This window comes from Hyperolius riggenbachi, chromosome 7, assembly GCF_040937935.1.
Source record: "Hyperolius riggenbachi isolate aHypRig1 chromosome 7, aHypRig1.pri, whole genome shotgun sequence".
NCBI lineage: Eukaryota > Metazoa > Chordata > Amphibia > Anura > Hyperoliidae > Hyperolius > Hyperolius riggenbachi.
The window spans coordinates 29,648,576-29,668,679 of record NC_090652.1 but is presented as its reverse complement, the minus strand read 5'-3'; the positions used below and the strand labels follow the sequence as shown (position 1 = coordinate 29,668,679).

The 20,104-nt window shown below is 44.3% G+C and overlaps 2 protein-coding genes across 2 annotated transcripts in view; one reads left to right on the top strand and one right to left on the bottom strand.

Moving 5' to 3' along the window:
• TLCD3B (TLC domain containing 3B) overlaps positions 1–2,388 on the top strand; it is a 63,942-nt gene extending 61,554 nt beyond the window's left edge. Inside the window, exon 5 of the mRNA XM_068246554.1 lies at positions 460–2,388. Coding sequence (XP_068102655.1) covers positions 460–786 — 327 coding nt within the window. The 3' untranslated portion in view covers positions 787–2,388. The remainder of the gene's footprint in view (positions 1–459) is intronic.
• ALDOA (aldolase, fructose-bisphosphate A) overlaps positions 1–20,104 on the bottom strand; it is a 445,177-nt gene that overhangs the window by 200,299 nt on the left and 224,774 nt on the right. The gene's annotated exons all lie outside the window — the stretch shown is intronic.

Sequence of the window (20,104 nt, the reverse complement as noted above, 5' to 3'; positions counted from 1 at the left end):
TACTGCCACATTCTTTTGAATCAAGCATTTACTTCAGCTGAATCCTTTTTGACCCTTATCAAACCCAAAGCTAAATAAGTAAGCAACACAGAGTTGTATTGCATTAATGATATACCGTATCACATATTAAGACCTACTGTTAATCATATTTTTTAATTAAATGAATAAATATAAATCATATATTATATTACCCCTAAGTGAAGAAGGGTGTTATCAGGCATTTACTTCAGCTTTATCCTTTGTGACTTTGTAATACTTGTACGTGAAATGTTATAGGCATTGTTAGTTTGAGGATATTGCTCATATGGCCTTGCCACAGTGCTTGCTGCATAGCAGCATTTATTTGCATCTGCATCAGCATTTACTTCAGCTGTATCCTTTGTGATGTAATACTATCTCTATGTGTAATGGTTTCTTTGAGGATAATATGCATATGATTTCTCTGCTTCTGTCTGGCAGTACAAGAAGCAGCACACCTTGCTGCACCGGGTGAATGGCGTGCTCATGCTGGTGACATTCTTCTGTTGCCGTCTACTTCTCTTCCCCTACATGTACTGGGTATATGGACAGAGGGTTGGACTTCCTCTCTACAAGGTCCCGTTCAGCCTCTCGGCGGAGTACAACATTGGTGCTGCCATCCTTATGGCTCCCCAAGTCTATTGGTTCTACCTGATCTGCAGAAGAGCTTACAGTCTGTTCCGACAGTCTGTGATGTGTCAACGGCCCAAAAATGGACATCCGGTGTCTGACACCCCCTCAGCCAAAGAACAGGACTGCTCACAGTGACACCTCTTCCCTCCCCCCTCCTTTTATTGCCCTCACCCAGCCAGAGAGCCCTGATCCAAAACAGGAGACCCACCGAGGCCATAGCGTTGAGAGACTGTGCCCTCCTTGTTGGCAGCACTGAGGCACTTTGGCATGTACTACTTAAGAGGTCTGCAGGGTGTCTCTAAGGTGTCTTGGAGCAGAGAGAAGAGAGGCAGGGAGGCACCATCACCTCCCCGCGGAAATGGACTCCATGGTCTTTACCGCTGTGCGACAGTATTACCAATGTACAGAGTCCGCAACACTCTGCCATTATTCTTACAGAAAGTTTACGACTTGCTGTACTCCTAGTGACCACTGGGCGTCACTACCCCCTGCAGTCTGACATTTGTATGCTATTTGCAGTGCTCAGATTGAGCACTGGGTGTTGCCTTCTCTAAGCACTCCTACTTACAGAAAGTATAACATCTGCAGTATGTCTAGTGACCACTGGGTGTCCCAAAACGCTCAGCTATCTGTAAAATACTTGTAGTACCCCAGTGACCACTGGGTGTCACTGTCTCCACTGTTGTATCCGTTGAAAGCATACTGCATGCAGTACTCATCTTAGAGTAAAATGGGAAGGTCATTGTTGTAAACAGTAGTGATGAGCAAAAAATTTGCCGAACATGCAGATCTCTGCTAATCCAAGGAGGAACTTAAGTTAGCCAATCAAAGCCTCCATATGCTTGTTAATCAACCAGCTAATTGAGCAACAGCTGCTGTCGGTGATTGGCTCAGTATCTTTCTGTTCCTGGATCAGTAGAAATTTGCATGTTGGAGAACTTTTTTTTTTTTTGCTTATCACTATTCAATACCCTCATAAAAAGCATATTATCCGCCAACGAGGGTTGCTGTTTGGCTTCTAACCCATAAATTGTACTGTTAGTGGCCACTAGGTGTCGCTGACTCCACTGCTAGAGCATGTAGTCTGCTAGGTGCAGTACCCCTAGTGACCACTGGGTGTTGTGGTCAACAAGAGCTGCACTGTGCACTGTCTGTAGTATTACCTTTTGGCCACCGTAACGTGGCTTCAGATCACACAGGAAAATGTAAAGGTTAACGGTCTATTTACTGTAAATCACACCCTCAAATGTTATGCTATCTGAAATACCCCTATTGACCACTGGGTGTCACCGTCTAACACAGTCACACTCTATACCGCCTGCAGTCATTTCCTGTGACCACTGAGTGTCACTGTAAACCCGTAAGTCCATAATATGGTTGTTCAAGTCTTAACTGCCATTCGAAACCTGCAGACGCAAAGTTGCAATAGTATCTTTGTTTCCTTGGATCAGTGTTATTCCATGTTTCACCGTTGGTCAAGATATCGTCTGTGCAATGCAACACACTGATAATTTACGTGACCCAAATATGGTCAGTTAGGAACACCCAACTTTGACAAAAAAGAAACCACCCACACGCATATATCACATCTGTCCCTGCAGTGCTCACAGTGACCTGAGGGGGGTGCTCTTGTGTGACGTAACACATGCAGTTCTCTCAGTTACGCACAATAAAATCTCTGGACTGAATTACTTCCCCCCCCCTTCCCCAGTATGTGGTTGGGGAGAGGGATTAGCGCCCCCCCCCCCCCCCCCCCCCTTGCATCCCTCCCTTACGTCCCGGGATAGTCTTGGGCAGCAGCAGCATGTTAGGGGTTAAGTCTACCTGCCAAGACGTCCATGTACAAGGTAATAAATGGCTGACGTTCAACAAGCAAAAACTACCGCGCAACAAGCTGCACACGTAAGGGTTAAGCATGGCCAAGACTGTAGCCAATCCGCTGTGCTTGCCTGGATCCGATCCTACGGCCTTCTTTACAGCTTCGCTTCCGTAACTCTTAAGTTTACAAATTATAAAGAGTTTTGGTGGAAAAGGAAAATGTCAGTTTTGTTCATGAAACCATTATCGACTCCTGGTGGAGGAAGCCATCTTGTTTCCAAAGGCAGCCTATCATATCGCTGGGAAATGGGGACAACGCTGCGGTAGCCATTTTGAGAGATGCCTACCTTAAAAAACAAAAATAAAACCGCTTGTCCATTGTTCATCTGGTGATCCAAGTGGCGATGACGCCAATTTAGGAATTGCTGGGAAAATTGTCGATTGGTAAAAAAAAATGTCTGAAGGCAAACATGACGCGCAAAAAAATCTTATGATATAATGTATTGTATGTGTAGTACGGACAATGAACAGAACATTAGTAGCAAAGAAGAGAGTCTCATATTTTTATTTTCAGTTATCTAGCTTTTATGACATTGCATCAATTTGTCTCAGTTGCAGTTTAGAAACCACACTCTGTCTTTTAAGCTATGAAACAAAATAGAAATAATGACCCTTTGAACTTTCCTGCAGTAAAACCTTATCTAAAGCTGTCTCTCACTGTTTCTTGGTTGTTTAAAGGGGAACTGAAGTAAGAGGTATACGGAGGCTGCCATATTTATTTCCTTTTAATCAATACCAGTTACCTGGCAGCCCTGCTGGTCTATTTCTCTGCAGTAGTATCTGAATAACACCAGAAACAAGCATGCAGCTAGTCTTGTCAGATCTGACTTTAAAGTCAGAAACACCTGATCTGCTGCATGCTTGTTCAGGGGCTATGGCTAATAGTATTAGAGGCAGAGGATCAGCAGGGCTGCCAGGCAACTGGTATGGATTAAAAGGAAATAAACATGACAGCCTCCATATACCTCTCTCTTCAGTTCCTCTTTAAGCGCTGCAGAAAACAGGACTGTATTTGACCCAGTGGGTCGCAGAGCTCAGATAAACTCTTTTTCAAAGATAACAACTGAAGTGTTTTAACTCTTCCTGTACTGGAAAGAGACTCATATCTTTGCTACTATTGTTCTATTCTTAGCGGTACTACTCATTCAGTTCATTATCTCATGAGTTTAATTACGCTTCAAGTCAGTGATCTATTCAGCTGATTGTCATCTTTATAAAGTGGTCTATAAACCAGCGTTCTATCTGGTGAGCAGAGTAGCTGCCCCTTTTACAGTTATATGCAAATGAGCCTGATTTACTGACACCCTAAAAAGGAGAAGAGCAGATTTCTTCAGCTTGTATTGGCGGGCGATGGCGATCGCATTCCTTCGCTGCGTTGTAATAGGCTATTTGACAAAGTAGAAACAGCAGAAGGTTGGCATTAGATGGAGTATTGGTCAGACGTTTAAGGTTAAAGGATACCCGAAGTGACGTGTGACATGATGAGATAGACATGGGTATGTACAGTGCCTAGCACACAAATAACTATGCTGTGTTCCTTTTTTACTTTTTTCTGCCTCAAAGAGTTAAATATCAGGCATGTAAGTGGCTGACTCAGTCTTGACAGGAAGTGACTACAGTGTGACCCTCACTGATAAGAAATTCCAACTATAAAACACTTTCCCAGCAGAAAATGGCTTCTGAGAGGAGGAAAGAGATAAAAAGAGTCAATAGTTCATAGATTTTAGCTCTGGCATACTTCAATGAATGTGTCATTGAGCAGAAATAATAAAACAGTTAAAACTTAAAAAATAGATTTAAACATAAAATAAAACTGTAGAATATCTTAACAATGAAAAGTCATTTTTAGGAGAAGAAAGATAGATGCCACCATTTATTTCATTCGTTTATTTTTGCTTCGGGTGTCCTTTAACAAGGTGTGTGTCTGTGCCTTCCGGTAATGAGACCATCGATCCAACCAAAGTGAAGCTTGAGAGTTTCGAACACCAGACCCACTTGGAGTAGCAGAATCACCTTTTTAATACATCCTCAATAAGACAGACAAAACCATGTGTACAGCCGTTTCACAAGCTATTCCCGCTTCATCAGAGGCCACGAGTAAAGTTAAATCCTCTGACGAAGCAGGTATAGCCTGCAAAACAGTTGTCAGGCCGCACACACTGTCTTAGGCCCTATTCACACCTAAAAATGCAAAGGCAAGTGTTTTGTGTTTTTGTGCGCTGTTTATTTACCCCTCCCGGCGCTCCACTGCGCGCTGCGTTTTTGTAACAAGCGCTTTTCTAAGCACTTTTTCAGAACGGTTTTGTAATTCACTCCCTGGCGCAAGTCAGGAAGTGAACTATTTGACTCGGAAAAGAATCAATACAATGTATTTATTTTAAAAACGCAAACGCCCCACAAAGCGATTTTGTGAGTGTTTTTGCGGTTTCCCTATGCCTTCCGTCGAGGCAAAATCGCCTCAAAAATGGTACAGGCAGCGCTTTGCTGAGAGGATCGGAAACGAACCGCTCAGAAGTGAGCTCTCTCATAGGGAATCATTGCACCAGCGTTTTTTGTGGGCGATTTTAAAAAATCGCCTGCGCTTGAAAAAAGGCGAAAAACGCCCTCAGTGTGAACGGGCCCTTATCGAGGATGTATTAACCTTCCTGGCGGTAAGCCCGAGCTGAGCTCGGGCTATGCCACGCAGGAGGATTTCTCAGGCCCTGCTGGGCCGATTTGCTCACTTTTTATTTGCAACACGCAGCTAGCACTTTGCTAGCTGCGTGTGCATTCCGATCGCCGCCGCTCCGCGCTCGATCGCCGCGCCGCCCCCCAGACCCCGTGCGCTGCCTGGCCAATCAGTGCCAGGCAGCGCTGAGGGGTGGATCGGGACTCCCTTAGACGTCCATGACGTCGGTGACGTCATCCAGCCGCGACGGGGGCAGCCCTTCAGGAAATCCCGGTCTTTGAACGGGATTTCCTGATCAAAGATCGCCGGAGGCGATCGAAGCGGGCAGGGGGATGCCGCTGTACAGCGGCTATCATGTAGCAAGCCCTAGGCTCGCTACATGATTTAAAAAAAAAAAAAAAAAATGTTTTAAATAGTGCTGCGCTGCCCCCTGGCGGTTTCTAATAGACCGACAGGAGGGTTAATAAGGTGATTCTGCAACTATCTACGTATGTGGTCTGGTGCCACTCTGATCTCTCAAGCTTCACTTTGTAGCATGCAATCTGCATGGAGCTCTCAGGTGATTTCCATACAGAGGTTGCAATTTGTTTTTGGTTTTTTTGAAAAGTGAAGAAAAAAGGTTGATCCTCTGAAACGCGTAGTACACAGTTTAAATTTTTTAAATTTTTTTTGGAGGAATGTTTTCCTGTTAACAAATTTACAGAAAATGAGATAAAACAGGTTAACCCCTTCCTAAAAGCATAATTGCAGCTTAAAGGACAACTGAAGTGAGAAGAATATGGAGGCTGCCATATGTATTTCCTGTTAAACAATACCAGTTACCTGGCAGCCCTGCTAATCTATTTGGCTGCAGTAGTGTCTGAATAACACCAGAAACAAGCATGCGGCTAATTTTGTCAGATCTGACAATGTCAGAAACACCGGATCTGCTGCATGCTTGTTCAGGGTCTGTGGCTGAAAGTATTAGGGGCAGAGGATCAGCAGGGATGCCAGTCAACTGGTATAGTTTAAACATAAATAAATAGTGCAGCCTGCATATAACTCTCCCCTCGGGTCCACTTTACTGATCATATTTATGTTCATGTCAGACTTCACTGCTCTGCATCGCTAGAAATAATTTTAGTGGTGATTTTTTTTTAATTCTAAACAATTTTTGTTCTCATTTTTAATTTACAACAATTTTAAAATTGTGATTTGTGGTAAAATAATGTCTAAAAGTCCAAAATGCTGATTAAATAAAGTAAATTATTTACTCTGGTTTTTTTACAGAGTTATAACAATTTCATAAATGTGTAGGTTCCAATTGCAAGCTGCTGAGCTTGTGTAAGGGGGCGTTCCCTCTGTGTGTGTCGCATTGCGCTGTGTTGCCGCATGTGAACGCACTGCCTGTGCAGAGTGGACGTGTTCACATCTGTGTCGTTTTAACGAATAACAGTGTCCTAAGGCCTTTTACCTACACTAGCTATTTTAGCCAGCGCCAGCGTTTTGTGGTGCACAGAGTGTGAACTGAACCCAAGTATGTACCAGAGCAGGATTAAGGTGAAATGGGCCTCTGCTCAAGTAACAACTTTGGGCTCACCCTCAGTGAGAGCTGGCATCAACCGGGCCCCTAATCTCTCTCCAGGCCCTCGGCAACTGCTTTGGTTGCCTTGTGGACGATCCGGCTCTGGTATGTACACCAACTCACTCGTCAGAGCCAAATTTTGTCACCACGACATCACAGCATCAAAGCGCTGCAAATGGTCTAGCCGGGATAGTACGCGGGGGTGCTATTTATTTCAGCGTCAAGAGGCAGACAATGATTTTAATGTTTAATTAGCGTAATAGGAACTGTTTTATGTAAATAAATGCGTGGAAGGATTAGTATCAAGGTAATAGCAGTGTAAAATGTCTAAACATGATTAAAGCCAGAAAGAAAAAAAATGGTTAGAAAAGGGGATTTGCAATGTTTGGTTCGCCGCAGAAAACGTCAGTGTCCGGTACACGCAACGCCAACGCCAAGCAAGCTGTGATATTTCACGTCCTTGATGAGGCTTTAGTAAATCAGGTTTATTGTGCTTAAAATTTATACTCTGCTGAGGTATTAAATATAACCGTGCAAAAGCCGCTTACAGTCCTCAGACCCTCAATTTTCACAGTAGAGCAAAGAGCTGGGTACACTCTTCTTACCGCTACTAAAAATAAGCAATGCTTGAGCCAGATCAGTATTTAAAGAGGAACTTCAGCCTAAACAAACATACTGTCATTAAGTTACATTATTTATGTTAATTAAAATAGATAGGTAATATAATCTCTAAACCAGGCAAAGGTTTGTGATTTCATGGGGGCAGCCATCTTTTTGGTTGAAAGGAGGTGACAGGGAGCATGAGACACAGTTCCAACTGTCCTGTGTCCTGATCACCCCTCCCAGTTGCTAGGCAACGTGAATAACAACATAGGAAATCCCATCATGCTTTGCACAGCATCAGGGGGAAAAGCCCGGGCAGTTTTCTTTGATGGGTGGAGCTTAGCTAAAAATGTAGCTAAAAATGAGACTTCTATAAGAAAAACAAAGTTCTGATGCTGTGAAACTGTTAAAGGAACACCAAGCCTTTTCAGTGCTGCTGAGTAGATTTTTAGTCTGGAGGTTCACTTTAAGTACTTTGTGGCCAAGGTACTCATTCCAACCTGTCCGCTGCAAAATTTTCCCTTAAAGCGCACTTGAACTCAGAACTTCCTCTCTGCTCTAAAAGATAAGCAACTGCATAAAAACCTTTTAAAGAAAAACATTTGTTACACCTGATAGAAAACCTGCAATGAATCTGCAGTGTGACTACTTCCTGCTTTCATGGAAGCAGACATAGGGTTAACATCCTGTGTTTACAAATTAGCTGCTCTGCCGTGGCAGAGGAGATTCCAGAGCTGACACAGCTGAGAGATCAAATTACACATGTGATTAGTCACAGATGAGGGGGAATTAGACAGGATAAACTCTCTACATACATACAGGATGTTTTCCTTCTGCCCTGTGCAGGAGTTCACGCCCACTTTAAAGGACCATGATCATGAAAATTGACTTCTAAATACATACATATACTGTATATGTACATTACTCCCACATTAAAATGTACTATAAATGCCTTTTTTCCTATGTCGTTGTCACTTACAGTAGGTAGTGAATATCTGACAGACCTGTCAGGTTTTGGACTAGTCCACCTCCTCATGGGGGATTCTGTTATTTCTTTTTTTACAAAAGCACTTACCGAACTGCAGTGGCTCAGTCCAACTGCCAAAATAGTGTGCAAATGAGTAGCAAAGCTGGTTGACATCTTTATATGGATGTTTTCCCGGGAGACTTTTTGTAATTAATAAAGTTGATACTGAGAGTCTCCCATGAGGAGATGGACTAGTCCAAAACCTTAGATCTGTCATATCTTTACTATCTACTGTAAGTGACAGCAACATAGGAAAAAAGTCATTTATTGTGCATTTTACCATATGAGAAATGCCCATTTTATATGTTTGTATTTTAACTTTTACAGTTTTTCGCAATAGTGGTCATTTTAACCATTTACGTGTGTTATACGGCCGTACATCACACAGCGGGCTATACGTTCCTGAACAAGCCTGAATATCTAACTTTAAAGTAAAACTCCAACTTTATTTGAAATAGTGCTCCTTTCAGGATGTTAGTGCTGCGACCAGCGGCGTCTCCTGTGTGAACAGTATGCGCAATACTGTTGTATGGAGATAAGGCAAGATCACCATGGAGCAGTGAAGCATACAGTATATACAAATGATGCTTCACTGCACCAGTTAACATGCATGTTATGCGCTACTGCATAGCATTATGCCAACCGCAATTCCACCGCACGGCTAGTGTGCCAATGTGAACGCACCATTACAATATAATCGTATCACGTTATGGAATCTGTCATGTGACAAGGGGCAGGTCTTTTCCCCAACCGTTACGTCAGTAGCCGTCAGACTGACAAAATGGTTATCCCGGAGATCCCCAGTTCCCAGTGATCGGATAGGCTGCCATCTAAAAAGTATAAGCCCCGCCTACAACGTGTCCACTTCCGCCGTGGTTACGTTAAAGTGATTTTGTCATGAGGGATTGGTGGAGGTGGCCAGTGCTGATCCTCTGACAGTGCTAGCTGCCTGGTTGTCACGGTGATCCAGTGGCTCCAATAACTTCTGAGCCACTGAGAAGAGAGACAGCATTGCGTCCTCTGACATTAATCATTGGCAGACATGTAACTCTCAGAGAATCAGCAACATTGCTAAGGAACCCGCGGTTACAAGAGGTCTGTAATGGCAGCCTCCACGTTCCATTCCTCACGAGAAGGTGGCTTCACAGGGAATGTTCAGTGATTTTTATTTATTTCATAATTTATAAGGTTCAGTACTAATAATAAGTGTTTTTTTTTTTTTATCAGGAAAATAAGAAATATTACAAATGATGTTTTCTATGTTTGGAGCTCCCCCTGCTGGCTCAGATCCTTGTTTTACTGCGTTGTCATAAAGATAACATCTACATCTGCAGTAGGGATGATCACAAATATGCAAATTTTTCCGAGTTGATGCAAATGTATGCATTTTTATGCAAATATATGCAGCTTGCAAATGGACCAATCAATTTAAACCTGGCTTTAATTTAATTGGTGCGTTTTCAAACTGCATACATTTGCATAAAAATTTGCATAATTTCTGAAAAATTTGCATCTTATTGATCATCCCTAATCTGCAGTGAATGATGGGACAAGTGCGTTTTACGTCAGAAATGAGACTGTGCAGGTGTCAGTATGGCCTGGCGGAAATCCAGTTGTTTATAATTAGAAGTCACCGTTGTAATTAGATCCTGCTATTCTCTATGACAGTGATGTCTAACCTTGGCACGCCAGCTGTGGTAGAACTACAAGTCCCATGAGGCATTGCAATAATCTGACAGCTCTAAGCATAACTCGGTGGAGGCAGAGGCACGATGGGATTTGTAGTTTTGTCACAGCTGGAGTGCCAAGGTTAGCCATCACTGCTCCATGACATCAAATGCCAGCTTGCGTTACTTCTGAAAGAGCAGGTCAAGAACTCCTAAACTCCTCCCCACCTGACCAGCCTGGTTTTTTGTTTACTTACACACTCATCAGCCCAAATAGGGTGAGTAGGGGAACCGCCCAGAAGGTGGGAGGAGGTAACCATGGACACGCCCATCCAGAGGTGTTTTGGAAACAGGCACACAGGCAACGTGTGGATTTGTTAAAAGATGATTATTAGGGGGGCAATTTAACTTTTGCAGATAAAACAACCATTCCACAGTGCTCCTAAGGAGGGTGATCAGTGAGATGCTAATCTGAGTTGATGCAGTTTTGTATGCTAACTGTAATGCTGGGTACACACCATGCAATTTCCCGTGGGATCGAAAGGTAATCGACAGCAAGTTGTATTATGTGTAGATGTCCAAATCCCTCCCGATGGATAAAGGGATAAATTTTCCAATGATAACTTCCCAAACTCGGTCCCATTATCGATCGGGGGCTGATCAGACATGTCGGAAATAATCGATTACACCCCATCGATTGGGCGGGAAGTTGCATCATGTGTATCCAGCATAATGCACATTCATCCAATCAGGAAATGGGCCAATTATTTGCAGCCACTGCTGTATTTGATCCATTTCCAAGTTGAATAAATTAGCATACAATTGACAACAAATCAAAATGGGAAGAAGGAGTACCAACATGCTTGCATTTGCATGCAAGCCGGATGTATTACCATCTCATTGGCCGACTCTACTCGAAACGTAAGCTGGGTACACACATGCAATTTTGATTGGCCAGTCATGGGCTACTTTTACCACCTCCATGTAGTATGAGAGCTTACCTACACAATTGTATTGATAGTATTCACAGTCTCCTCAGATCCTCAGTCTACATGGGGGTGGTAAAATTAGTCAGTGATTGGCCAATAAAAATTGGATGTGTGTATGCACCGTAAGGATAGTCAGTGAGATGCAAATAACCCAGTCAAGGCAGACAGGGCCGGCGCTTCTATAGAGGCAAAGGGGGCCAGGGCCTGTGGAGGTGCCCTCCCTCCCCTGCAGCTATGGTGACCCATGAGAGCAGCGGTGCTGTGTACACACTCCATATAGAAAAGAGGAGGGGGGGGGGGTATTGGATTGGGCCTGTCAAACAGCTCAGGGGCCCTGGGGGTGATTTAGTTGCAAGGGGAGCATCGGGGTCCCCCAAGTTACGTTTGCCCCAGAGCCCCATTGTAGTTAGAAATGGCCCTAGATGCAGAATTATACCGCTTGAAAATGGACCAATCGAATTCTACCCCGTCTTTCATTTGATTGATCCATTTTCAAGCTAAAGCTACGTACACACATGCGACAACGATCGTTTGTTGTCAACAACGGACAAACTTTTAATTGATGAAAGAACGACCTAAGTAAAGTTAGTTTTAAAAGGTTTGTAACGATCACATCGTTAGAACGAACGTTACATCACGTAAAAGTAACTATTGCGCCTGCGCATAAAAATGAAAAGTTTCATGGAGAAATAGCGAAATGCGCATGTCAAGCCTAGTACGAACGATCGTTTCCAACGATGTACTACTTTTGCAAACGATCGTCGTTGGGAAAAATCCGCCAAGCTAGATCATTCGTTTTGAACAATCTAACTCGTCCGTCGTTACACTTCATGGTCGTTGGCTGCTTTTTTTTTTCAAACGATCGTCGTTTGAAACGATCGGGGAACGATCGTTTCAAACGACTATAGTCGCATGTGTGTACGCACCTTAAGAACATTGGCATAAGAATTTGCATGAATCTGCCTCAACTCAAACTTATTTCCATCTCATTGACCTGAGTTACTTGCAACCTCGTCAGCCCATCCAGCAGGTGGTTCCAGGGAGTATAAAACATTCATTTGTACTTTTTCTTATGTACCTAATTAAAAAAACACAGTATATATTTTTAAGTACTGAACACAGTGAATATATAACATAAATGCGTAAAAAAAAAAAAAAAAGATGAACCACTACCCATTCCCGCCAGGGGGAAACGAGTAGGAGGTGGTCGAGATTAATGGAATCCAGCGAAGTGTTAATACAATATATATATGTATTTTTCTGCATACGCTGCTGCTACAATCCCAGGAATTGCGAGCAGTTCATTCAGCCGCTGTAGACGAACATATAATAAATCCGTTACTCCGCCTCCCTTCCTCTAGACCCGCCTCCAACCGTCTTTTATTTATATCTTATTTATTATTAATTTATTCCACTGTTTCTTTTTTTTTTTCTTTTTTTAAATATGAATGTAAATATGTTTCAGCAGAGCAAAATGTTAGTAAATGTACTGCAATTTATAATACTTGTAAAAAGGTATCGAAAAAAAAAGATTAAACGCAATCCAAAGACGATTTGTGGAGAGACCTTTGTGGCGCTATGTGGGCGGGGAGTCTGTGCAATCTACATGCAATGTCCGAACAAGTTATGTAAGGGCTGGTTCACACCAGGAGCTTTTCTGAGCGTTTTTAAAGAGAACCTAAACTGAGTAAAATTATTTAAAATAAACACACGAGGTAACTTCAAATGAACATTAAATAGTTACCTTGCCATCAGTTCCTCTCAGAAGCGCACCATTTTCTTCTTACAGTGATCCCTTCCAGTTCTGACAACATTTTGTCAGAACTGAAATACATCAGTTGCTGTCAGTTATAGCTGAGGGGAGAATCGATGTGTCCATGTTTCCCTATGGCTCAAGTGGGCGATGTTACAGTTTAACAGTGTGCTGACCAGGAAGCTGTTATAGGGTAACAGCCAATTTTAAAATGGAGGACGGAGAATTCCATTGATCACAGTGGACAAACAGGACGTAGGAGAGGAAAAATAGATTGAGGGGTAGACTACACAGGAGGTAAGTATGACTTGTGTATGTTTATTTTGTCTTTTAATTTTCAGTTCAGGTTTTCTTTAAAAAACGCTAGCGCTTTGAAAAACGCTTGGCTAATGTAGTTGAAGGGGATGGAGCACACCTCAGTGATGTGATTTTTTCCCCAAACACAAACTCGGGTCCTGCAGCATTTCTGCTGATTTCTGAGGTAATTCAGCCTAAATGTTGTGTATAGGAAAGTGGAAAATCGCTCTGAAAAGCGCTAGATCAGAGCGATTTCCCAAGCGTTTTTGTTACAGAAGCTGTTCAGTTCCAGCTCTACTGTAACAAAATATAAAAATCACTACACCAAAACGCTTCAAAAATCACTAGGCACATGCCTAGAATCGCCTTAAAAAAATCACTTAAAAAAGCGCCGAGCGTTTGCTTTTATGCTAGCGCTTTTTGGTGTGCACTGGCCCTAACATTATACACAGGATACATGCTCTTCTATGTATAACTATACATTAATACAATATACAATAGCATTTGTAAAGTGCTTTTCTCCCATAGGAGTGCATAATATAGGGGAACCTAAACTGAGAAGGCTGTGTATTTTCCCTTTTAAAATAATACCAACTGCCTGACTCTCCTGCTGATCCTGTCTCTCTGAGGGCTTGTTTCCACTGTTGCGACGCGATTTCGGCCGCATTCCGACGCTTGTAAAAACGCATGCGGATGCGTTTCCACATGCGTTTTTACCCGCGATTTCGCCTGCGATTTCGCATGGCAGGGTGCCATGCGAAATTAACCATGACACTGCCAGGGCTAAATAAAATTGAAAAAGGTGCGAAATCGCACGCGAAATCGCGGGTAAAAACGCATGTAACAAACGCATGCGTTTTTACTATTAAATACATTAGCGGCGATTCGCACGGATTCCCGACGCAGGCGAAATCGTTGGCTCTTTTGTGCGTTTTTTTCACGCTGAAAAAAACGCACCTCAACAACGCTACAGTGGAAACAGGCCCATCCACTTGTATTACATGTGCGGATCTGCATGCGTTGGACGCATGCAGATTCGCGATAGTGGAAACGAGCCCTAATACTTTTAGCCACAGCCCCTCAACAAGCATGCAGATCAGGTGCTCTGACTGAAGTCAGACTGGATTAGCTGCATGCTTGTTTCAGGTGTGTGATTCAGCCACTACTGCAGACAAAAAGATCAGCAGGACTGCCAGGCAACAGGTATTGTTTAAAAGGAAACCTCCATAGCCCTCTCAGTTTAGGTTCCCTATACGCTTGTCTCTGATCAGTACAGGGCTGCAGGGTAGACTGTGTTAGGCCTGGAACCCACTAGAAAGCGCAAAGCGCTATCGCAATCGCTAGCAATTTGTGAAAGCATTTTGCAAGCAATTTTGGGATCGATTTCCCTGCTCCCATTCATTAGAGTAGTAATGCTCCCAAATGCTACATGTCCTGCAATTGCGATTTCCCTAATCGTAAACACTCTAGTGGAATCTGTTCCATCCATTTACATTGGCAGAGCATTTAGGGAAATCGTTAGCGATTGATAGCGCTCCCTAAACACAAAAAAAAACAACTAAAAACGCTCTAGTGGGTTCCAGGCCTTAGGGCCCGTTCACACTTGTAATCGCGAAACGCCGGCGATTACCGCCGGCTTTTGCGGTAGTGATTTTTCCACGATTTTGGAGCGATCGCGATTAGCGTGCTTTGCACGCTAATCGCGGAACGCTCGTCGCCGGCAAACCGCTGCATGCAGCGCGGTTGCGGTTATCGCTAACCGCAACCGCGGCAGTGGGAACACTACAGATGGCTACAATGTGTAGCGGTTTTGACAAAACCGCTAGCGGTTTGCCCTGAGCGGGAATCGCGCGATTCCCGCTTAGGTGAGAACGGGCCCTTAGGGCTGGAATCCACTAGAGCGATTTTTGGAGCGTTTAGGGAGCGATTCAAAACGCTAGTGCTCAGCTAATGTTAATGAATGGGCCAAATTCCACTGGAGCGATTACTAAAATCGCAAACACAAGACATGCATTTTTAACCTTAGCGTTTCTGTAATGTAAAGTATATAAACGCTGGCGTAATCGCTCGTCAAAATCTACACAGAGCGATTTTGCTAGCGTTTTTAAATTACTGCACACCGTAAAAATTTTTAAATCAATTGAAAGGACCAATCAGAAGTAAAAACGCAATTCACTAATCGCTACACAATCGCTGGCAAAACGATTACACTTTTTAAAATCGCTACCAAAATCGCCAGAAAACGCTCAGGAAATCGCTTACAAATCGCTCATTAAAAACGCTAGCGATTGCGATTAGCAATAGCATTTTGTAGTGGGTTCGAGGCCTAACAGAGGAAATAGTCAGGTGTTCATAAATGCCAGACTAAATTGGTGGGTTTTCAGTTTGGACTTAAATACTTCGGGGATGGAGATTTCCAGATTGGGTGTAGCAGGGAGTTCCAAAGTGTAAGGCCACATACACACATCAGACCATAGTCTTTGGAAAATGAAAGATAACAGACCAATTTTACCCCCTTCCATGTAGTATGAGAGCCATACTCTACACAGTCTATTCTATGGAGCTGAACTCCACATCAGAAAAAAATCTTTTCAAGATGCTGGACACACAGATGCTGTACAGACACAAAAGATCAGTATCTGCAAAAGATCTGTTCCTGACAAAGATCCGATCCTGCAAATTGCAATGATAGTCCATGAGATCTGCAGATCTTCATACACACCTTGTTTAACTGACATTCATCTGCAGATCAGACAATCATCTGCAGTTCTGAAAATCCATCCTGGTGGATCTGACCTGCAGATTATTGTCCGTTAAACAAGGTGTGTATGATGATGTGCAGATCTCATAGACTATGAATGCAATTTGCAGGAACGGATCTTTTGCAGATACTGATCTGTTGCATGTGTACAGCATCTTTGTGTGCAGCATCTTGCAAAGATTTTATCTGATGGGAAGTTCAGCTCCATAGAATAGACTGTGAAGGTATGGCTCTCATACTACATGGAAGGGGGTAAAATTGATCTGTGATCTTTCATTTTCAAAAGACTATGGTCTGATGTGTGTATGAGCCTTTAGGGCAGCATGACAGAAGGCTCCGCATCCAAAGGTATTGAGGTGGACTCTGGGGGTGACCAAGTTATTAGATCCTTTTGATCTGAGATTGTTGGGGGGGGGGGGGGGGGGTGATGCAGTCGCATCAAGTCCTTCAGGTATCCAGGTCCAAGATTGTGCAAGGAACTAGCAAATATGTCCCCACTGGTAATCCGACAAGCAAGGCTGGATTTATACTGTTTCTGCCCCAAGGCCAACTTTCTTGCAGCTCGCCCTTCTATGTGCAGCAACCCCCTCCTATTCCTTGTGCAGCCCCCTCTTCCATTCATGTACAGCAGCCCCTCAGTTCTATACAGGTCCCTTGGGCAGCAGCTCTCTATTTCAATGTTTTGCTCCTCATCTGCTACCTCCATATTCCATTTGCAGCATCTTCTTCCATATGCTGCAATACCTCTTCCATGTCCAGCCGCCCCTTGGCCAGCTGCCGCCCGAGGCCCGGACCTTGGCGGCCTTCCCATAAATCCAGCCCCTGATGACAAGTCGTAACCTGCAAATATGTTCCAGTTCGGTACACAATAAGTCATATTAAGGCAAATAAGTGGGAATATTGGGGGTTTGTGGAAGATTCTGTAGGATATTGGGGAAGAGGGTGTGGGGAATCTGTAGTAAAAATGAGGAATGATTGCATTTATTTTGGAACACCCAAGATACTCATTTAATGCATTCCTGATCTGAGCCAGGCTACCTAAGCTGCACACAGAGGTCATGCTGGATCCACAAACCTCTGTGCGTTGTCCGGTCCTCTCCACCTTCCCCCATAATCACTGCTTCAGTGGCGTGCCTAGGGCATTTCACACCCAATGATGGGGATTAAATGACACCCCTACACAAATAAAAGGAAAGGAGTGAGGCGTACTAAATGCGCAACGGCAAGTAATACCAGGTATAGTTACCCCCACTATAGGTATGCCTGGAATACTTGCCCCAGTATAGGTAGCCTGGAATAGTTGCCCGCAGTATAGGTAGCCTGGAATACTTGCCCCAGTATAGGTAGCCTGGAATAGTTGCCCCCACTATAGGTAGCCTGGAATAGTTGCCCGCAGTATAGGTAGCCTGGAATAGTTGCCCCCACTATAGGTAGCCTGGAATAGTTGCCCGCAGTATAGGTAGCCTGGAATAGTTGCCCCCAGTATACAGTAGGTACCCTGGAATAGTTGCCCCCAGTATACAGTAGGTACCCTGGAATAGTTGCCCCCAGTATACAGTAGGTACCCTGGAATAGTTGCCCCCAGTATAGGTAGCCTGGAATAGTTGCCCCCAGTATAGGTAGCCTAGAATAGTTGTCTGCAGTATAGGTAGCCTGGAATAGTTGCCCCTAGTAGAGGTAGCCTGGAATAGTTGCCCCCAGTATAGGTAGCCTGGAATAGTTGTCCGCTGTATAGGTAGCCTGGAATAGTTGCCCCCAGTAGAGGTAGCCTGGAATAGTTTCCCCCAGTATAGGTAGCCTGGAATAGTTGCCCCAGTATAGTTAGCCTGGAATAGTTGCCCCCAGTATAGTTAGCCTGGAATAGTTGCCCCCAGTATAGGTAGCCTGGAATAGTTGCCCCCACTATAGGTAGCCTGGAATAGTTGCCCCCACTATAGGTAGCCTGGAATAGTTGCCCCCACTATAGGTAGCCTAGAATAGTTGTCTGCAGTATAGGTAGCCTGGAATAGTTGCCCCTAGTAGAGGTAGCCTGGAATAGTTGCCCCCAGTATAGGTAGCCTAGAATAGTTGTCTGCAGTATAGGTAGCCTGGAATAGTTGCCCGCAGTATAGGTAGCCTGGAATAGTTGCCCGCAGTATAGGTAGCCTGGAATAGTTGCCCCAGTATAGTTAGCCTGGAATAGTTTCCCCCAGTATAGGTAGCCTGGAATAGTTGCCCCCACTATAGGTAGCCTGGAATACTTGCCCGCAGTATAGGTAGCCTGGAATACTTGCCCGCAGTATAGGTAGCCTGGAATACTTGCCCCAGTATAGGTAGCCTGGAATAGTTGCCCCCAGTATAGGTAGCCTGGAATAGTTGCCCGCAGTATAGATAGCCTGGAATAGTTGCCCCCAGTATACAGTAGGTACCCTGGAATAGTTGCCCCCAGTATAGGTAGCCTGGAATAGTTGCCCCCAGTATAGGTAGCCTGGAATAGTTGCCCCCAGTATAGGTAGCCTAGAATAGTTGTCTGCAGTATAGGTAGCCTGGAATACTTGCCCCCAGTATAGGTAGCCTAGAATAGTTGTCTGCAGTATAGGTAACCTGGAATAGTTGCCCCCAGTATAGGTAGCCTGGAATAGTTGCCCGCAGTATAGGTAGCCTGGAATAGTTGCCCGCAGTATAGGTAGCCTGGAATAGTTGCCCCCAGTATACAGTAGGTATCCTGGAATAGTTGCCCCCAGTATAGGTAGCCTGGAATAGTTGTCTGCAGTATAGGTAGCCTGGAATAGTTGCCCCCAGTATAGGTAGCCTGGAATAGTTGTCTGCAGTATAGGTAGCCTGGAATAGTTGCCCCCAGTATACAGTAGGTATCCTGGAATAGTTGCCCCCAGTATAGGTAGTCTGGAATAGTTGCCCCCAGTATAGGTAGCCTGGAATAGTTGCCCCCAGTATAGGTAGCCTGGAATAGTTGCCCCCAGTAGAGAAAGCCTGGAATAGTTGCCCCCAGTATAGGTAGCCTGGAATAGTTGCCCCCAGTATAGGTAGCCTGGAATAGTTGCCCCCAGTATAGATAGCCTGGAATAGTTGTCCGCTGTATAGGTAGCCTAGAATAGTTGTCTGCAGTATAGGTAGCCTGGAATAGTTGCCCCCAGTATACAGTAGGTATCCTGGAATAGTTGCCCCCAGTATAGGTAGCCTGGAATAGTTGTCTGCAGTATAGGTAGCCTGGAATAGTTGCCCCCAGTATAGGTAGCCTGGAATAGTTGTCTGCAGTATAGGTAGCCTGGAATAGTTGCCCCCAGTATACAGTAGGTATCCTGGAATAGTTGCCCCCAGTATAGGTAGTCTGGAATAGTTGCCCCCAGTATAGGTAGCCTGGAATAGTTGCCCCCAGTAGAGAAAGCCTGGAATAGTTGCCCCCAGTATAGGTAGCCTGGAATAGTTGCCCCCAGTATAGGTAGCCTGGAATAGTTGCCCCCAGTATAGATAGCCTGGAATAGTTGTCCGCTGTATAGGTAGCCTAGAATAGTTGTCTGCAGTATAGGTAGCCTGGAATAGTTGTCTGCAGTATAGGTAGCCTGGAATAGTTGCCCGCAGTATAGGTAGCCTGGAATAGTTGCTCCCAGTATAGGTAGCCTGAAATAGTTGCTCCCAGTATAGGCAGCCTGGAATAGTTGCTCCCAGTATAGGTAGCCTGGAATAGTTGTCCGCTGTATAGGTAGCCTGGAATAGTTGTCCGCTGTATAGGTAGCCTGGAATAGTTGCCCCAGTATAGGTAGCCTGGAATAGTTGCCCATAGTATAGGTAGCCTGGAATACTTGCCCCAGTATAGGTAGCCTGGAATACTTGCCCACAGTATAGGTAGCCTGGAATACTTGCCCCAGTATAGGTAGCCTGGAATACTTGCCCGCAGTATAGGTAGCCTGGAATAGTTGCCCCCAGTATAGGTAGCCTGGAATAGTTGCCCGCAGTATAGGTAGCCTGGAATACTTGCCCCAGTATAGGTAGCCTGGAATAGTTGCCCCCAGTATAGGTAGCCTGGAATAGTTGCCCCCAGTATAGGTAGCCTGGAATAGTTGCCCCCAGTATAGGTAGCCTGGAATAGTTGCCCCCAGTATAGGTAGCCTGGAATAGTTGCCCCCAGTATAGGTAGCCTGGAATAGTTGCCCGCAGTATAGGTAGCCTGGAATAGTTGCCCCCAGTATAGGTAGCCTGGAATAGTTGCCCCCAGTATAGGTAGCTTGGAATACTTGCCCCAGTATAG